Source organism: Tenebrio molitor, chromosome 7, assembly GCF_963966145.1.
Source record: "Tenebrio molitor chromosome 7, icTenMoli1.1, whole genome shotgun sequence".
Lineage (NCBI taxonomy): Eukaryota > Metazoa > Arthropoda > Insecta > Coleoptera > Tenebrionidae > Tenebrio > Tenebrio molitor.
This window is the reverse complement of record NC_091052.1, coordinates 6,066,314-6,086,018: the sequence shown is the minus strand read 5'-3', so window position 1 is coordinate 6,086,018 and position 19,705 is coordinate 6,066,314. Positions and strand designations below refer to the sequence as shown.

The window sequence follows — 19,705 nt, the reverse complement described above, 5'->3', positions numbered from 1 at the left end:
CTAATTACCGGAAAAATACTAATTTTTTAAACAATGCACGTTACTTTTAACACACTCGAAACTGTGCCAAATTCAAATAGCAATAAAACACAAATTTACTATTTTATTGTACTTTCTACTGACAATGAGAATAAAATATAAGTATAAATAGCAGAGATATGCGAAATTAATTTCGCTCAAAGCTGTTTGACCTATTTGGGAAAATTATCGAAAAGAGCCAAAGTTTAATTAATTAGTGATTAGTCGAAACAACTTCGACTACTTTATGAGAAAGTAAAATATCAAATTTCAAGATTTGCTCGTAAATCTAGTATCAGAAATGGTTTTTAGTAAACGCCCATCTGTTGAAATATTAGGTTTTTTTATGGTAAATTAATCATAAACAAAATGACAAATTACTCTAGAACAAAATGATGACAGTTTTAGAATGCAAAAATTTTTTGAACAACCTGGGATAGGTTGCTAATTCTGACGAAACCTTGTTTCAATTTTTAAACAATTTAAATAATTTATGGACCCATTAGAGATACATTTCACCAATAGCAAACCCGTTCTAGTTCCAAAATTTTGAACTTGATGGCGTACCACAGAAGTTGCTCGAGGTCGTAAATTTTTTCCTAATCTCGTTTAGACAGTTTGGAAATAAATTTAGATTTTTCAAAATAAAAAAGTAGTTCTATTTTTAAATTTGAATAAAAACGTAATGTTTTTTTCTAACGATGATGATGTTAATCGGAAATGAGGTGTCTGTGATTAAATGCAGGTTTTATTTAGACACATCCTTATTAAATATCAAGGCCGTTTGAAAACACAACCGGTGATCCGTGAAAAATTCCATTTTAATTAATTAAGTATTGTATAGGTATTAAACGAAACAAAATGAATCTTGAGATAACATCGACGACATTGTGTGTCGAGATAAATCGCATCGACCAGAACGTAGACTAGTTTATTTATTTCTTGGAGTTGTTTTTCTACTTTGTTTTTTAGCGCGATCGTTACCAGTCAAGTTCTGGAGGACCGATTAGGAGTTGATTAATTGTCGATCTTGTCCATCGGACTCATTTTAATAAACAATTATGTAATATATCACCCATCTGTATTAGATAGTCGTAATTAATTGCGAAAGATGATTTCAAATCGGTTCGAATTTATGATTCTGAGGTGCGAGTGTTTGCTACTTTCTACGTGATCACCCACATACGAGTGCAGTATTTTGCTCAACCCTCTATCTAGAGAATATTTTTTGATAACTGACTACCTAGATGCAGTACGTATCAAACCCCCATCTTTGTGCAAATGTTTATTAATAATAGTGCAACTTTCATTGGAAACTGAGCAGAAAGTTTACCTGGTGAGCGGCTCGATCAGAATAATTACAATCAAACTATGATAATTATAGCAGAAATTGAAGTTAAAGTCACATGTAACACACACCATCAATTTTTCCGTTGAAAATGATCACTTTCGAGAACTCAACAGACGCTGTTTTGTCGAAAATGCTAGACCGGTTCTCGTTTATGCAAATTTACATCCTATTTATGGGTTTGCTATTGATAAAAGTTGTCATTAAGGTGGCGACCAAAAAAAAAATAATTAGATGAATCTTAATTGGTGGATCGTTTTCGTTTCAACTGGAACTTTCAACCTAGGTTTTTGAAGAGTCAAGGTTATGCCTTGACGAAGCCACGGAACGGATTTGTTGTACGATCCTGAGCCGATCACCCGTGAAGATTTGAAAGTTCAAAGTTAATGGCGTCGAGTTCCTCATTGATGGTTTCTGAGACGCAAAAAATCGCTGGAATTCTTTCTGTGGCATTTACGACGTTACAAATTACAAAATTTCGATGAATTACATCGCCGCGGGCAAAGGAGTTGTCTTCAAGACAGAGAGGTTATATCATCCTGGTCGCAGGAGTGAGGTGTGGTGGTGGCAGCCACTTTCGAAAGGGCCACCACTACCAAGTGCGGCTCTGTGTGGTTCTTCTGTCAAAACCAGAAGCTCTCGGCGGTGGCTCTTCAGTATCGGGCGAGAATCCGTACTAGTTCAATAGGTATAAGTGTAAAAAGTGCAAAGAAATGAAGAGTGAGGTGTGCGTTTTAGCTTTGGCACTCTTCGGTGAGCATTCTTAATCCAATTTATGTGATAATTATTTTTAGTTGCAATTTACGAGAAAATTGGCACAGATTTAATTAAGTGAGTGATCGTTTATTACTATGAAATCAGTCGGTTTCGACATTTACAGTGGATGAAAAAATAAGTCCTCTTCACGAGAAGATATTATAAATTTAAATTAGTGAAAGCAAAAGTCTTCTCCGTGTTTCAAGTAGCGCACTTCGGTGAACGCCAACAATGCTGCATTTAATTAGTTTAACAGGCCACACCATCATCTAATTATATAATTAACCGACTGAATTGTTGTATTGTATTGTTTACCTTAAAAACTTAAACCGAATTAGACTAAATCGTCCCAATTAATGTTACGAAATCAAATGAAATGGTACGGCGATTGTGATGACAAAATTCATTGAGCATGAAGAGAACTGTTAAGAATACTAAGAAAGGATTTTCGTAAAATTTTGCAACGGACAAAAGAAACAAATACATAATCTGTTAGCTTTCTATTTGTTTTGTTACGTTGTCAACCTGTTTAGTAATCTGACAAATCTCTCATCAAATAACAGACCTATGCTAAGTTAAGAAATTAAAAAATAACGGCGAAGGAAGTAAGATTTAGTTTCTTTACTACACCAAAGACCACTGTTATAATTCTTTTGTTGAAACTGCTCCTCATAATTTATTAATTTCAATTTTCATTATTATATAGCGTGTCCTCGAAATGCATGTCAAAAAAAATCGATAGTTGGTGACGATAAACAGAAGTTAAATACAATTTTTTTTTCTAATAAAAGTCTTTTTGTTTTTGAGATATTGGGGCATATTCTGTAACTGCTCCCCTAAATTTTAAAGGGCGTTAAATTAAGTTGTCATAGCAATGACCAATCAGGTCTTGAAATTTTAAACGACGCTAAAATTTTAACGCCCCTTTAAAAATTACAGAATACGCTCCATAAAGGATTGAAAATTGAGAAAAAAGAGTTAATAATACATACATATCAACTTCAAAATAATCGTTTAGAAAATTTTCAAAGATGATGATGCTAAAGACAAAAATAGTTAATACTTAAGAATTTAGAATAATACAGAATGTAGAGATATCAAATAATTAATGGTGACAGGAATGCATCAAAAGTATTAAGTAAATTTTAATGCATTCTAAAGTATTATAGCGTGATCTCGGTTTGCCATTTTTTTTAGTAATAGATAGTAGATATACATACATAACATTACATTTTTATAACTCAAACTTAAATTAAGTCGTGATGTAACGAAAAAAACGTGGAATTTGTTGCTGAAATGTCAATGGCAAAAATGTTTGATCTTTAAGGTGTTATAGAACCACAAGTAATAATAACGAATACATCATTCAACAATAATTATTAGTTAATGGCATAGTTCAATAGATTCATAATTGCAGGAATTCAGTAAACGCGAGAGTTATTAAATAATGAAAGATCTATTCCTTCCATTCTATTAATTTTTATGGAAAGTTTAGAGGTGTATGAAAACAAGCCAATTCCGGATTGTAATAAAATATGTAAATTACAAAAATAATGAAGTTAATTAATTATTCAGCAGATACATAATTATATTAATTAATTTCATTGATAAATGTATTCTTGACTTCATAAGGAACATTTCGACAAATACGTTCGTAGTCGATTTTTAGCCTTTAGTGATGTTAGAAAAAATAAACAACAACAGGTGGTACAATTCTCATTACTTTCTAGTCACAAAAAAATCGGTTGCATTTTGGACCTCGTTCATTTCACTATAAATAGAAAGTGGGAAAGACACATTTTCAAAATTTAATGTCAAATAGAAGAATATTATGAATAACCACTTTCACATGCAGTAAGAGTACACTATTCATTTTAGTATTAATTTTGTAAAAACATAAATCTCAAAAGTATCCATTATTTAGTTTGTTTTTGTTATTTGACACTTCCAATAATGTATTTACCTTGATGCGGTTAGCATCAATTCAACTCTCCTTGAGTCGCTCCTTTGCACGGGTGCATGCAAAATTGGTATCATAATATTTGTCTTAGCTTACTTCAGTTCCACCTGGCACAATGCCAAATGTCAAATGTCAAATAAAGGAGGAAGTTCGGAACACTTTGATCAAGATTTTTTTAATGTGACATTTTGTGATGCAATCACGTAAAAAAGGTAGGAATCGAAGACAATTAATTAATTCAATTGAGCAACTGTCATTATTAAAAGAGATGGGATGACCCGCGTTTATATAGAAATGCACACGTATGACATAAACTGAAATTACAAGTTACATAAACTGTTAGGTAAGGACAATTTCATTCGCATTAGTCACGGAAATAAGCTAAAAATAAATAGCCGTGTTATAAGAAAAACAAAAATAATTAAGGTTGACGTTGCTCATCTGGCCAAAGTTGGCTAAAGTGAAACTGAGAGGACTTTGTGGTATTTTGGGTGAGATGTGCCGTGTCGTTACAACGAGTGCCATCTTCAAATAAAGACTGTAATTAATAGCATGCGAGTCGACTAGAAAGTGACCCAGAGAAAGTGAGCATACTCTCACAATACACGTCTGGACCGATGCCATTTAGCAGTTTACACGCCCATTTTGCACCACCATATACAGACCGGACTTTTTACGAGTCCAGACCTCACGCCTTCGGCAAATCGCTTTTGATGAGAAGGCGACCAAGGATGATCAGTTGCCAAAACAGAAGATAAAACCCTGATGTTCCAGTGGAGAGAAAGTAGACCAAGAATCAGTGTGGCCGTGAACTTTCGACAACCACCACCGTGATCTGGTTCAGTGATCGTCCGTACACATAAGTTTCTATAATTTGCTAAATTCAACGGAAAAAGTCCACTTCGAGGTCAAGACCAAGTGTGTGCACCATATGTGGGCCAGTAGATGAGACTTTCCTGTTTTCGAACGACGACGTTCTCATTAGGCGGACATGCAAGAGGAATTAAAAGTAAAAGGATCACTCCGGCCTTGAAGATAAACGTTTAATTACGTAACGCCGTGTACCATTTTTACTGGGTTCTGTTCTCAGGGAAGTCAGAAATCCGCCCAGATAGCATAAATAACTTTCGTTTGGTAGAGAATTCATTAGGCCGGAATGTCGATGGTCTCCTATTCTATTTGCATCGGGAGTGATGTTCTTGCCCAATAACAATGCGAGAGAGCCGCTTATTATGGCCTATCGAATTTTAATTAGACGGTAGACTAGCCTTCAATTTGCGGCTAAATACATAATTGCTATATTATGAAGGTTCTAATAATAGGTATCTCTTGGCAGAGATAAGTGTTACCTGTATCGATACAACGATCTTTAAATTATGAAAAATTCGGATATTGATATCAACTGAACGTTCCATCTGTACGCGGATGGAATAATGGATTCGTAGGAAATACCGCATTTACATTTAGAATGTACAGTTGGATTGTTGAGTCATATCAAAGGACGTTAACCGCAATCACATGAAAATTATTCGCGAAGTTGTGAGAAATTGTTTGAGATTTGCAGTGGTGTCATTGTGTCAACGAGATTTATGTGGTTTTAGGAAAAACAGGATCAGAGAAGCGTGAGAGACGGTCATCGAAAGGTTAAAGTGTGCTCGTTTCCAAATTGAATTATGTAAAGAAGTAAATATTATTAATTATGATAAGCGTCAAACGGGAAAATTGCAAAACCAGTCAGTCGATAGAGTTGCAAGAGATCCAAATCGATTAATATTTGTAAAATTGGAAGATAAAAAAACAGCTTGTCAAATGTCACGTTGGTCACTCAATGATTTCAAATGTTGATGTGTGCGAATCTGCATGTTCTAGAACTGTTATACTTTGTGAATATTCACAGGGTTTTACAAGTCACGTCCGAGCTTAATTCGTCGATTTGGTCCCACGAGTGTGAGGCAATCTCGTTTGCCTTGTCGAGTTTGCAAATTTTAAAATAAAGTTTTTCGTTAATAGTGTACGAAATCAATAAAGTTCGCTGAAAACACTGTTATGCAGCCTTGAAGGCCACCTGAATGACTATGATTTCAAAGAATCTTTTACAACATCCAAACGAATATATTAAAAAGCAATAATCCGCATTGCGAGAGTTTTACAACTGGAATTCTTGTTTCGTCCTTATAATTACCCACGTTACAATGTGCTTCTAAGACATCAAACAGTTTTACAATTATTACATAAACGCTTGTAGCTGCATTATGAAGCCTTACAATTATGTAAAAATTCCGTGAGAGAATAGTTTTACGAACAATAAACAGTTAGAAAATGTTAATTTCAGAAGTGACGTAAGAGTATATTTTAGATGATGTGGTGAAGACAAGATGGTTAATTCATTCAACAGTTGATTTGTTGATCTCGATCCTTCGAGCCGGATTGTTGTTTGTTGAATGGCGAACTTGGTCCTTCGACGCGGATTGTCATTCTTCAGTTAAGTGTGTGGTCCTGGTCGCGAGACAAGTGCGTCAAATCGATTCGATCCGTCGTTTTGCCAACGGTGATTCAGCATTTCGTCACCTCGCGATGGTCCAAAAAACACACCATTAGCGGCTCACCTTTAACAACCAATTTACAAGAATGCACCTCGGTTATTTAAATTGTTCATTAAACGAAGATATTGCACATGATTAATATATCACGGATCGAATTTAGGTTGATTTTTTTAAAGGCAACTTTCAAATTTCAATGTTTGTGTTATTTACTAAATCAAAATTCCTGTTATCAAGTTACACATTTTATTTATTTAGACTTATGTAATACATTTACACATCAAGATTCTGCAAAAAAGAAAGTAGGATCATCGTTATGTGCACAATATACCCCGCAGGGACGTCAAAATTCAGGTCGTCTTCTTCACCGAACAAGAAAACAAGTCTTTTTATAAAAACCTGGAGAGGTTTCAGCCTTTTCACTATGTCTAGTTTCAACAGACAGTTCCACTATAAATCTCTTAAATGTAAACCGCCTATATTGGACGTTTATTATCATAACAATAATTACTGAAATATCAGAGAGAGTAGGAACTTAACATTTGCCGGTGGTAGATACAGGAAGGTCGCAAGTTCGTGACTGCACTCCACCCAAATTGCACAAGAACTCTTACTTTCAACTTTGACTTATACGGAAAAATTAGAAATTGTTCACATACTCAATAACCCCTTCTCATTCGACAGTCTTCGCCGTTAAAAACGTGCTTTTTTATCCAAGAGAAAAAATTACAAACCCTGAAATCTTTACGAAATGGGACATCACTTCTTGTTTGAATCCACAAAAATAAGTAAACACCTTTTTGGTCTATTTTTTTTTGTAGGTTATGTCAGTGCCCAGCAGTTGAAAGGAAACCAAGAAGATCCTTGCAAAGTAAAATCCAGATTGGCCGGAGACGAGACCTACTGCGACAGATATTGGGAATGTGTAAACGGTCAACAAGAATTATACGACTGTCCAAATGGTTTAGTCTTTGCTGGTAAAAACCGGGGAGTTACCGAAGGGTGCGACTACCCTTGGAGGTCCAATTATTGTGACGGCAAACAGCAAGCCAACCCACCAATTGGAACGGAACACTGCGACTGGCTCTATGGCATCTTCGGCCATGAAACTTCTTGCACCCGGTATTGGACATGTTGGAACGGAACCGCCACCGAACAACTCTGCATCGGTGGTCTCTTGTACAACGAACGCACTCATTCTTGCGACTGGCCCGAGAACGTTGAGGGTTGCCAAAAACATCGTAAGTGTCGTTGTTTCTTCATAAATTCCAGCTGATCCACGCTTTGCAGCTCTCTGTAACGACGACCCCAACGGAAACGTGCCTTTGGGAAAATCTTGCAACAGGTATTGGCAGTGTCAAGGTGGGTACCCCCGTCTGCAGAGATGTCCAGCCATGTTGGTCTTCGATCGTAGATCGTTGAGATGTGTCGTACCTCCAACTGAAGACTGTGACGTGCCGAGCACTCTGCCACCACCGCCTCAAGAAGAAGATGGCGAACTGAACATTCCCCAGAACAATCCCAAGAATAAAGCGGACTTTAATCTCCCACCTGGTGCTATCCCGGTACCGACCAAGAACAGACCAAGGAATTAGAACTGGAATTTTCGCTGCTTCGTCTTCACGTAAAATTTTATGTAGTTTTATTAACTGAACGAGAGAAATTTTGTACCTGAAACCGGGAGTTGCAGAAGCGGAACAATGGGTACAATTGTTGACTATTTCCTTGCTACATACTACACCACTTCTTTCGTTGACACGTTCGTTATGTAATGAAAATTAATTTATTTCTCTCTTATAAATTTAATCTGCGCGTACGTAAGTGCAAATTCAAACATACTTTCACTCGAGTTGTCTCTATCACCTTTCTCTATACAATTTCTTCTAGTGCCAGTATTTTTATTTTTCGTTTTCATTACTCTTTTGTTGTGTAACACGTTGTGAATAAGTAAATATTTAAGTTTGTATCTTGTAATAAGTTTATGTATAAGTGTAATCCATTGGAATATATTTTTAAAAAAGTAAACCCAACTATTGTTTGCCACCTGTATGAAATATTTATTTTCAAAATATTAAATCTCCTTCTAGTAATTTGATTATTTTAGGAAAGAAAAACTATCGCAACGAACAAATCACCTTATTTAAAACAATCAAAAGAAATTGCAAACTTTTCCAACTCCTTGCTGAGTTCTGGATCGTCCTGGAAATCTTTTGTCAGCTTATACGTCAACAACTCGTTTTTAGTTTTCTTGTTTTTGCTTCCAGGAGGTCTTCCTTGTCGTCGTTTACCTTCAGTAGTCGAAGAGCCAGCCTCGGAACTCGAAATACTCGAAATTGCAGTTTGTAGCTCCTTCGCCGAGTAACTGTTGCTACCATCGATAGAATCCGGAAGTGGAGGCAACTCTTTAATCCCACCCAATTGGGGGTTTACCATCAAATTACACTGAGGGAACCCAAACCTGACCAGAACCTAAAATGTTCGTACTCAACGGTGAAAAAACTCTGCTCTTCGTCAAAGTACCTGTGATATATAAAACTGCTTCTCCTGTACTCCCAGATTGTCCCAAGAATTGGCGACCGCCATTTTGATTTGTTGCTTAGGTGTGTTGGGGTACATCCAGTGATATAAAGTCCTGGTCCTTTTCGAAAAAAGAGATTTAGCCGCCTTTAAGATTTCCGCTTGCTTGGTCTCAGTTGCTTGCAGCTCTATGACATCTTTGAAGAATCCTTGAAGTTGATTTTGATCAGGCATCTGCAAACTTTGGTATCACGACGTGCTCGTCAAAACAAAACAAAAATTACATTATTTGGGCAGTACATTTTAGGGCGGCGTCCTCTAGGCTTTATAAAAAGTTTAGGAGAGGTAACTTCCGGTTTTTCGGTTTTTACGTTTCGGTTCGGACCTCGGGTCAGGTCGATGGGTTCATCGCACGGTTTTTGGTTGTAGCAAGTTTTTGAGTATGGCTGGATCAAATGGTAGAATTCCTTTTTGGGCGGGGAACGTAAATTTATGATGATGTTGGTCTTCGTCAGGTTTTCACATGTTAGCTGAAATTGGAGGTTAAGTGATTTTGGAATTAGCTTAGCGATTATGCGATCAACTTACTTCCTTGTTGTCGTATCGCTTAGCGAATAATCCTTCTGCGGTTTCCATTGAGAGAAGTTTCTAATTAATTATTTTCAAAAACTCGGAAACTATGATTCATGATCCGAATTTACGAAATAAAAATGTAAACAAACTTTGTTTTTTGCCCTACTAGATGAAGCATGTTGATCAGATTATAACGATACACACATTTTTTTTTTTTAGTTTTATGATGAGAATAAAACTTGTAGAGGACAAATTTAATTATGAAGAGAAGAAACAAATGTAGGTATCTAGAATACAATTTAAATGATATTTGACAAACTTAAAGAGAAAATGACAAAAATGGGTAATTTGGGGCTAATACAGGCTGCTAACCTAAAATTTAAAATGTCAACTGTCAATTTGCTTGTATATTTTATTTAATGTTTCTAATTAAAATTAACAGGAGCTTCAAAATTGTAGTTTTTAGGCTAATATATAATTTTTTATTACATTTAAATATAATTGGTCAATCCTACAAGTTATAAAAATTATATACTATACAATATTCTTAGTGATTCAAACCTACAATCCTCCTGATGCAAGTTTCAACATCTTGAGATAATAGTGTGGACACGTGACGGGAGCCGCAACTCTGTTGTGTAAAAGAAAACCATTGCTGACCATAAACAACAATTCGGTGAAAAAAATCCTTTCTGACCATTTTGGTTTTAATAAGTACTGTTTGCAAAGCATCTAGAAGAATCCGTATTAAATCTGTAGGTATAAAATGAAAAAAAAAAAATTACTTGTAAAGCGGTAATAATTGCGATTGTTAAAATGTTTATCGTAGGATTAATGTAATAAGCAATTCCAGCAATAAACCCGGCAATAGTGGCGTTAAGAGTTTTGGTACTTTGTGAAGATTTGTGAAGCGTGTAAGAAACAATCTTAAAAAAATATAATCGGAAATAATTAAAAAAAGATGATGCATTTTTTCTTATTTCAATACTTTACCCTAAACAAACCAGCATATGCACCAAAGACCAAACTAAATTTAAGATTATTTCGATCAAAAAGCGATCTAAATATAGTTTTAATGGGATTTTTAAACAGATTTGCAGTTCTTGAAATCAAATATCGTGCGTTACTTATTCCACATCCAATACCCAAATATTTAAAAAATTCCTAAAATATTATATTTTCGTTATAAAAATTAATAAGGTTTACAACATACAAGCACACAATCTTTCAATATATCATCATTTTTTAAACTGCGCGGCCTATAAAACCTGAAAAATAAATATTAGTAAACGAGTTATAGGTATAGAAAAGTTTAAAACACCAGATATTTATGGGAATTTTTTTCTTGTCAATTGTCATTAAAAGATGTGTTAAAAGAGCACTGGCAAACATAAATATAATAGTTTCTTTAACGGCGGAGCACTCGATAAACTTGAAATGATAAGCATTGTTAAATAATGCTTCAACTACCTAGAAAAAATCAAGAAGGATGTTAAGATGTCTATTAAAAATATAAAAAAAATTAACAATGTCTATTTACCATATTTAACCAGATTAATGTATTGAGGTGGCGATTGTCAGGATGCTCGAAAAAAATTGAAAGGCCTGACATAAGACCTGGTAAAAAACCAATGCCATAGTAGTAAAGTCGTCCTGTAAAGTTACTGTGGGACTTTTAATTAAAGCAACTCAAGAATTTTTATGTTTGACTTACGTGCTCAGGCATATGGTACTTGCCATCAGAGTACCAAGAGCAACTCCATACATCTGAGATTTGAGATAAGCCTTGATAACATTTTTAAAATAATTTTTATCATATTTATCAATTTTCCTGTGGTTGACAATGATTTTGACCTAACGATACGTCTTATAAAAGGTTCAAGTATTTCAGTAAAAAATACTTACTAGATAAATGGGCAAGTAAAAGAAGAATACACCTTTAACAAGATACCGCAAAATTATAGTGAAATTTGCGTCTACACAACTGTCGGTCCAAGAGTGTATTAAATTTTTGCACTTAACTTCGGGGCCTATTTTATCATAAAATAATGGTTTACTGATAATGACCATTGTCTAGAAATGTACAATGAAAGATGAACAGTACGAAGATAGAGAACGGGGTTTAAGAATTGGAGAAGCACCAAGAAAAGAAGGAAGAATATTTTATACTGCAGGTGACATAAGTGAAATTCGCAAACTCACCAAATGTGACGACGATACTGTCACTGTGACGATACTGTCACTGTTGGTTAATTGAATTGTTTATGCGTACTAACTGTTCATAAACCAGTTGATTAAAATCGTCGTACAGTTTTAGTTAAATTTTCTTTTGTGAAATACGATCAGTTTTGCATAAATATATGTATAACGTATTTATTATTCGAGGAATCGAAAACAATAAGGAAAGAAATTTAAAAGCAACTGGTGCTTGTTACTATTTATCAGTGGCATAGGTACGTTGTAAAAACATGATAAACCACGATTAGACAATGTTAAAATGAAAATAATTATTTAAGAACAATTCCTAGCAAAAATAAACGACGTTAAATTTCATATTTGAGATAATATCAGGATAAAATGTAGAGATAATAAAATTCAAACATTCAATAAAATGCCTTTATTAGGAAAAATAAATTATTATAACACAAACTGAGCTGTTAGCCGTAAATGCAATTCGATAGCGAAAATCTACAGACATTAAAATTTTCTAAAGCAAAATTTGTAAAGTTAATCGACTTCTTCAACGGTGGGTCCCTTGCCTCCTGCGCCTCCTGCACCTCCTGCGCCTCCTTGCGCCCCTTGGTGTAACTTCATCATAACAGGAGAACACTCCTTTTGTAATTCCTTCAGTTTATCCTCGAACTCCTCTTTCTCGGCCAACTGATTCGAATCCAACCAAGACAAAGCCGCGGAACATTTATCCCTAACGAGTTTCTTATCATCTTCGGTGAGTTTATCAGCGGGTGCGTCTTCCGTAGCCTAATCAAAAAGTGTAACAAACCCAACGAAAAATCTATTTCACAACAGTTTACCTGCTTGACGCTGAAGATGTAGCCTTCCAGTTGGTTCCTAGCGGTGATTTTTTCTTTCTGCTTCTCGTCTTCGGCCTTGTATTTCTCAGCTTCCGACAACATCCTGTCGATATCGGCTTTCGACAAGCGACCCTTATCGTTGGTGATCGTAATTCGTTCGGACTTTCCGGTACTACTGTCTTTGGCTGACACGTTGAGAATACCGTTGGCGTCCAAATCAAAAGTAACTTCGATCTTGGGGATACCACGTGGTGCTGGTGGTATTCCAGTGAGATTGAACGTTCCCAGAAGATTGTTGTCCTTGGTCATGGCGCGCTCACCTTCAAACACCTAAAGCAACATCAGCAATCTCTTTCTAAAAAAAATGTCTCACCTGAATCGTGACAGCATTCTGGTTATCTGAATAAGTAGTGAAGGTCTGCTGCTGCTTGCAGGGAATTCTCGAGTTCCTCTCGACAATCTTGGTCATGACCCCACCAGCAGTTTCGATGCCAAGCGACAGAGGGGCCACGTCCACCAGCAGCACGTCCTGGATTTGCGAACTCGTGTCTCCTGTCAAAATGGCGGCTTGGACGGCGGCACCGTAGGCCACAGCTTCGTCGGGGTTGATGGAAAGATTGAGAGGTTTGCCGCAGAAGAAGTCCTGGAGCATCTTCTGGATTTTAGGAATGCGAGTGGAGCCTCCTACCAGTACGATATCGTGAATCGCCGCTTTGTCGAGTTTAGCATCGGTCAAAGCTCGTTCGACCGGTTGCAGTGTCGATCTGAAGAAGTCCATGCAAAGCTCTTCAAATCTAGCTCTGCTGACTTTCGAGTAGAAGTCGACGCCTTCGTGGAGGGCGTCGATTTCGAGACTAGCCTCAGCACTGGAAGACAACGTTCGTTTTGCTCTTTCGCACGCAGTTCTTAAGCGGCGTACAGCTCTGGTATTCCCGCTCAAGTCTTTGTGGTGCTTGCGTTTGAATTCTTGGATGAAGTGGGTCACCAGGCGGTTGTCGAAGTCTTCGCCGCCCAAATGGGTGTCCCCAGCTGTGGATTTAACCTCAAACAACGAACCTTCGTCTATGGATAAGATAGAAACGTCAAATGTACCACCACCCAAGTCGAAAATCAAAACGTTCTTCTCTCCTTTCAGGTTCTTGTCGAGACCGTAAGCCAGGGCGGCAGCTGTGGGTTCGTTGATGATTCTCAAGACATTCAACCCAGCGATGGCGCCTGCATCTTTAGTAGCTTGTCTCTGCGAATCGTTAAAGTATGCAGGAACTGTAATTACAGCGTCTGACACTTTGTCTCCAAGATACGTCTCTGCTATTTCCCTCATCTTAATGAGAACCATCGAGCTGATTTCTTCAGGAGCAAATTTCTTGATTTCGCCTTTGTATTCAACCTGAATCTTAGGTTTGCCTCCATCGTTGATCACAGTAAAGGTCCAGTGTTTGATGTCTTCTTGTATTTTAGGGTCGTCGTATTTCCGTCCGATTAAACGCTTGGCATCGAAAACTGTGTTTTTCGGGTTCATCGCCACCTAAAACATTTTTTATGATAGGAATTGATAAAAATAACGGTGAATGATGAAACATTTTTTGAAAGTGTCCAGGCGGATTTGGGGCGTTTAGTTTAATTTTTCATTTTTTTAGTGTAATATTGTAAATATTTGAATCGTGAATATGATCTTGATGAAATAATTTTGATGTTGCGCCAACAAATGCGTGGGTGGTGAATTTGTGCGCTTATTTAATTTTAGACACGTGTTTTAAAATAGGTCTTAAAGTGTAAATAGAAACGTTTCTAGAAAGAATGATGAATCAAACATTTTATCACCTTTAAATCAATAATTCTTTTGAGGATGAGTGGAACATTCTTGAACAAATAGAACCCAAAAGTGATAACAATATGCCTATTGTGTCCATCTAAGTGTATTTTTTTTTTGTGATGTTTTATTACATTATTAAAAAAACAGAATGGGGTCAACTTTATTGCTGAATGTCATGGTTATAAAACTTGGCTGTAAATTATTTTAAACTTAGCATTGCTGGTAAATTATAAAAACTTAATAATAAATTATTTTGATTTACAAAGTAAGTCAACACTAATTTGACAAACAACTTGTCCCAATTTAAGATAGTTAAAACATATACAAAGGTATATTTCTGATTACATTAAAAGTAATAACTAAAAGATTAAAAGAAGATTATCAAGTACTCCACTTAAAAAAATTATTTTATTTTACAGGTTGAGTTTTTGAGCTACCTTAGACCATTGTTTTCGGTGACAGAAATCAAATATTATTCACAAGTGAGATAAAGTACTCACAAGTGAGTCAATTTGACAGCTGCCATTTTACTTGGGATAAAGTACTCACAAGTGAGTAAATTTGACAGCTGTCATATTACTTGAATGAAACTTCATTTCTTGGATTTTTGGCAATAGTTGCACCTGTAAGATAAAACGTCGCATATCACACGTGATCGAAATGCCATTATGAAACTCGTGAGAAGTGTCAAAATTCTCACTCTCGTATAATGATGCATTTCTATCACTTATAATATAATATACTATTAATTAAGAATTAAAAATTAAAACAGGACTCAATGTACATACTTTGGTTGTTAATCTGTTTGTTCTATTTAAAAATATTTATTTGAATTATTTTTTTTCCATCGTGATAAAGGAGAAATAAAAAAGTAAAAACGGTTTTTTTATTGTTAAACCAAATTTTTTATTAACTTAATTTTTTTACAATTATACTATTAACTAAATATTTATGTTTTGCAGTTTTTATCAACATTTTTAACTATATTGTCATAATCATAAACTTAAGAAACTGCCTACCAGATTTTATTATATTAATAAAAAAACATGTCATAAACTTATAATAAGAAAAAAACAGATGAATTGTGTTCAAATACCTAATTAAAGCTCTCATAAAAAAGAATACGTTTTTTAGGTGTTGTTCATGTTCCATAAATCAGAGTGACAGCATTGTACACACAACTTTAACATCTGTTACTCACGTTTCCTTTTAGAAATATTCATGTCATTGTTGCTTTTTAAAATATTAATCATAACAATTTACAGGCTGTTTACATTACGACCGTTATGGCATTCAGCCCACTTACATAACGTAATATAAGTTAGCGTAAGGAGCTCTTAATGGATTAAACCTTCTGCGATTATCTTATTTGGTCAAAATGTTTGTCATATTAGCGTTGGAGCAACTCCGCTCGCCAAATATGGTCCACGACCTTTCTCAACACGTAAAATTACCTCACGCAAGCACATTTTCTTGCCCAAGTAAGAAAATATTCCGTACGTTCTCAGCTTAGTTCAATGATTTCGAAAAACTTGTACAACTTCCTACGCAAAATTTTACAACAGAATTTCGACAATTCATTCAAAGGCTGCACTTTCGCAAATTCTGGCGGGCGTCCAAGCCGATTATTGGCGAATTTTTACTTTATCGCCTCGAAAATAGCCACGGGACGATTTTAGATTGATTCATCACCGAAGGGAAAAATACCTGACTCTTGGCGGCGTCCCCGATCAGCCTCTCGGTGTCGGTGAAGGCCACATAGCTGGGGGTTGTCCTGTTACCCTGGTCGTTGGCGATGATTTCCACCTTGCCGTGTTGCCACACTCCCACGCAGGAGTACGTGGTGCCCAAATCGATGCCGACCCCCGGTACTTTCCCCATTGTGCTGTAAGCGACTGTAAAACTGCAAGACTGAAACTTGACTAGTTGTATCTCTTCCACCGGCGGAGTCTCCCACCGAAGCGCGATACTCTAAATCTGTATTTCAAGCATTTGTCGAAAGTAGGGCAGCTGCAACTTTGGCACAAAATTTATTTTCTACGGGAAATTTATGGGGGACGTGTTAAACTCCCTCAAAATGACATATTATCACCAAATGGGCCCAACGAGCGCGTTAATTGACCAAATCGTCAAAACTTAAGCCAGTTTTGATACCACGAAAAAGTAGTTGTGTTTATTTTTTTCTGTGCGAATATCTGCCTAACAAGATGCACATGGCGGGTTTAAATATTTGGAAACTTACATCAATTCTGTTCGTCAATTATTAAATATTTAAAAGAGTAAATCCTCACTTAGGAATTTTTTTTTTCATTTCTCTACTTGTGCCAAACATGTTTTTTCATTTAGGTTCTCCACATTCACCCTGCCTTCCATAACAACGTTTGATCAATATTTATTGAACTAATTCTGCCGTAAAAATTTGACATCGAGTGGTAAAGTTCTTGTTTTTTTTTCTGTATTTGTGACATGGGTGGTAAAGGCAAGAAGAAGAAAGGTAAAGCTAAAAACGGTGAAAAGAAGAAATCCGTGAAGACGAAGAAAGGAGGCCGCAAAGGTGGAAGGGCGAAAAGTTCCAGATGTACTGTGGACATTTTTACGGAAGCGGCCATGGAAAACGCATATACGATTTGTCACAACGTTCAAGACCTATTAAAATCGAGAGGATTCCCTTGGCCTGATGCCCAGAAGAAAAAGAAGAAAGGCAAAAAGTAGTTAAATGTGTGGAATAAATGAATAAATTTTGTCGAGATATTTTGTTGTTTCTATTTGGCAGTACTTCCAGACGTTTTGAAATAGGAGAAAATATGTTGTGATATTTTAAAGAAAATGTTGGTTTTCAAGATGCGTTCAATATTTTTTACTTCGGTGTTTATATGGTTGTCTATGCAACAAATATTGAGTTTGTCGAAAAAAATAAATTAATTAATACAGGATGATTTACGAGGAATAATGAGCCCGACGGAATAGAAAATACAACCCACAATACATTGCAACAAAAAGCCGGACATCGAAGCGGTAAATGTCCGGGTTTTTCTCCTGATGAATTGCGGGTTGCATTTTCTATTCCGTCGGGCTCATTATTCCTCGTAAATCACCCTGTATTGAATGTTTAATTGATAAAGAGATTTGAAAAATGAGAAATCCAACAGTTTACAAGAACTAGCATGTTTTTACTTATAGAAAAATTGTTAAACTGCTCAAGGTTATTTTTGTTTCTACTTATTTGTTAGTTATACTTTTCACGAATTTCTTTCTGTTAATTTAACTAATAACATAAAAACAGTACCTACGTAGAACAGCGTTGGCATGCAATTGATTTAAAAATAGAAAGACGGGATCTATATTAATCTCCCGAGAAACTATCCATATAGCTGCGCTAAGTTGAGGTGAAAAGCAGACTGGTCCTAATAACATTGAAATTTGTGAACGGGTGTTGTTTTGCAATTGTCAGTAAGACGTAAGTAATATTTTTTGTACTTTATCGTGAAATTAGTTACTCTTACTCATAACACTTTTCGTTGAAATGAGATTTTAAATTTAGAAACGAATTTCCTGACAATTAAGTTAATACCTAAGTGAAGAACATTCTGGAAACTTTCGAACATAATATTTTCAATTGTTTATATTAATGTGTAGTCACTTATAATAAATTCTTTTGAAATATTTTTATAGTGTTTTCGTTTAACAAACACAATAATTTTTAAAATAATCTTGTTTACATTAAGCCGCATAATAACTTATCGCAGCACGAATAAAAGAATATTACATCGTTTACAACATTGCTAATCCCCATAACTATGAAAATCTTTTTCTGAGTTCAGAATATGCCTCTTCACGTAGCTTGCAAGGCCGACGACTCGAACAAACATGAGTACGACGTCAATCAAATCATCTTCCACAAAGGAAAACTTTTTACTGCTGCTGACGACGGCAAAGTTAAAGTACAATAAACACAGTTCTGTAGTTGACAAATCCAATTTTACAATTTACGCTTGAAGGTGTGGACTCCAGACTTGAAATTCCTTCAAGAAGTGCAAGCTCATCCGTGTTCGATATTTTCTGTAACTGCAAGCGACGACACTCTTTACACTTGTTCGAACGATGGCACCGTCAAAAGCTGGGACCTCAATACGCTCCAAGACAAGAAAACATTAGTCAAAGACGAGGAAGTAGAGTTTTGGAAAGTGAAGTATGACAAGGGAGTACTGTATATTGGCGACGATCAAGGCAATGTAATAACTGAATCCTTTAATTACAGTCTCGATTGTTAGTGTCTTAATTTTTAGATGAGAATTTACAAGAACGAGATATTTTTCGGATCAATCAATGTTGCCATACCTGTTAAAGATCTTGCGGTCAAAGAAAATCTCGTATTTGCGTCCAAAGATCATGACATTATCGTCACGGATTTGCATTTGAATGGTTTGTGTGGATTAAATTTCTGGACAATTTTCTTGAAATTGCGTTTCAGGAGAGAAACCGACTTTTGGTGTCAAGGCGACAATTGTAGGCAGAGGACCCATAATTTTAATCGAAGATAAGTCCATATTTATGAGTAGAACCGGAAGAGATATTCTTCTCAATCAAATTGGTGAAAATCAGCACATAAAAGAATTATCAACTGTTAGTGTAAGTCGATGAAGGAGTCGTAGATTGAGAAAAAAATATATTTATTTTGACGTGTTAACCTGGTTCTTTGTAGGAAGCTCACGACATGATCGTCAATGCAGGTGTTGCAGCAAATTGGGACGGTAAATGTTCGGTGTTCACCGGTGGTTGGGATAAAATTGTTAAGCAGTGGAAAGTTGAAAATAATTCTCTTAAAGCAGATGGTTCCTGCGCTATTGATTTTATTATAAACTCTATGATCGACGGTGAAAAAGGACAAGTGTACGTTGCTGGTAGCGATGGTCACATTGCTCGTTTAGATTTGTAGAGTGCGACAGTTTTACTGACGGCCGAGTTGTGTTCGTGAATTAAGGAATATGTGTTTTAAATTATGTTTTTTAGAAACTTTTAAATCTTGGCGATTGCTATGCGGATATATTTTTTAGAATAGTTGAATTATTGCATTATTAAAAATAAAATTTAAATGAAGACGGTGTCTTTGCGTCGTTAGTGGTAGAATTGGGGGGGTGTAAGTGTGTG

The 19,705-nt window shown here is 35.8% G+C and overlaps 6 protein-coding genes across 8 annotated transcripts; 3 read left to right on the top strand and 3 right to left on the bottom strand.

Moving 5' to 3' along the window:
• Positions 1–1,959: 1,959 nt before the first annotated feature.
• On the top strand, positions 1,960–8,647 carry LOC138134529 (protein obstructor-E-like). The gene is made up of 3 exons (XM_069052858.1): positions 1,960–2,119; positions 7,444–7,863; positions 7,913–8,647. Exons 1-3 carry the CDS (start codon positions 2,080–2,082, stop codon positions 8,215–8,217), a joined length of 765 nt encoding a protein of 254 aa, XP_068908959.1. The 5' UTR covers positions 1,960–2,079; the 3' UTR covers positions 8,218–8,647.
• On the bottom strand, positions 8,313–9,918 carry LOC138134528 (uncharacterized). Its single transcript, XM_069052857.1, has 4 exons — positions 9,728–9,918; positions 9,424–9,669; positions 9,143–9,373; positions 8,313–9,091 (listed from the first exon to the last, which is right to left on the bottom strand). Exons 1-4 carry the CDS (start codon positions 9,773–9,775, stop codon positions 8,759–8,761), a joined length of 858 nt encoding a protein of 285 aa, XP_068908958.1. The 5' UTR covers positions 9,776–9,918; the 3' UTR covers positions 8,313–8,758.
• Positions 9,919–10,106: 188 nt separating this feature from the next.
• On the bottom strand, positions 10,107–12,054 carry LOC138134523 (transmembrane protein 135). Of its 3 annotated transcripts, XM_069052851.1 has the most exons (10): positions 11,915–12,050; positions 11,618–11,785; positions 11,427–11,566; positions 11,253–11,376; positions 11,034–11,182; positions 10,926–10,980; positions 10,706–10,876; positions 10,498–10,638; positions 10,278–10,444; positions 10,107–10,223 (listed from the first exon to the last, which is right to left on the bottom strand). In XM_069052851.1, exons 2-10 carry the CDS (start codon positions 11,780–11,782, stop codon positions 10,175–10,177), a joined length of 1,161 nt encoding a protein of 386 aa, XP_068908952.1. In that variant the 5' UTR covers positions 11,783–11,785; positions 11,915–12,050; the 3' UTR covers positions 10,107–10,174. The 3 variants fall into 3 exon arrangements, with proteins under 3 accessions (XP_068908952.1, XP_068908954.1, XP_068908953.1); XM_069052853.1 differs by lacking the exon at positions 10,498–10,638 and having other exon boundaries at positions 11,915–12,054; XM_069052852.1 differs by lacking the exon at positions 11,915–12,050 and having other exon boundaries at positions 11,618–11,908.
• Positions 12,055–12,314: 260 nt separating this feature from the next.
• Positions 12,315–16,592, bottom strand: Hsc70-2 (Heat shock protein 70 cognate 2). Its single transcript, XM_069052840.1, has 4 exons — positions 16,265–16,592; positions 13,118–14,269; positions 12,745–13,074; positions 12,315–12,691 (listed from the first exon to the last, which is right to left on the bottom strand). Exons 1-4 carry the CDS (start codon positions 16,436–16,438, stop codon positions 12,440–12,442), a joined length of 1,908 nt encoding a protein of 635 aa, XP_068908941.1. The 5' UTR covers positions 16,439–16,592; the 3' UTR covers positions 12,315–12,439.
• A 267-nt stretch (positions 16,593–16,859) lies between these two features.
• On the top strand, positions 16,860–17,308 carry LOC138134541 (small lysine-rich protein 1). The gene has a single exon (XM_069052869.1). It carries the CDS (start codon positions 17,024–17,026, stop codon positions 17,267–17,269), a length of 246 nt encoding a protein of 81 aa, XP_068908970.1. The 5' UTR covers positions 16,860–17,023; the 3' UTR covers positions 17,270–17,308.
• Positions 17,309–17,872: 564 nt separating this feature from the next.
• Positions 17,873–19,656, top strand: LOC138134527 (myosin heavy chain kinase D). The gene is made up of 6 exons (XM_069052856.1): positions 17,873–18,014; positions 18,379–18,498; positions 18,556–18,789; positions 18,844–18,979; positions 19,029–19,186; positions 19,260–19,656. The coding sequence occupies exons 2-6, from the start codon at positions 18,382–18,384 to the stop codon at positions 19,491–19,493; spliced, it is 879 nt and encodes a 292-aa protein (XP_068908957.1). The 5' UTR covers positions 17,873–18,014; positions 18,379–18,381; the 3' UTR covers positions 19,494–19,656.
• The last annotated feature ends 49 nt before the right edge of the window (positions 19,657–19,705 follow it).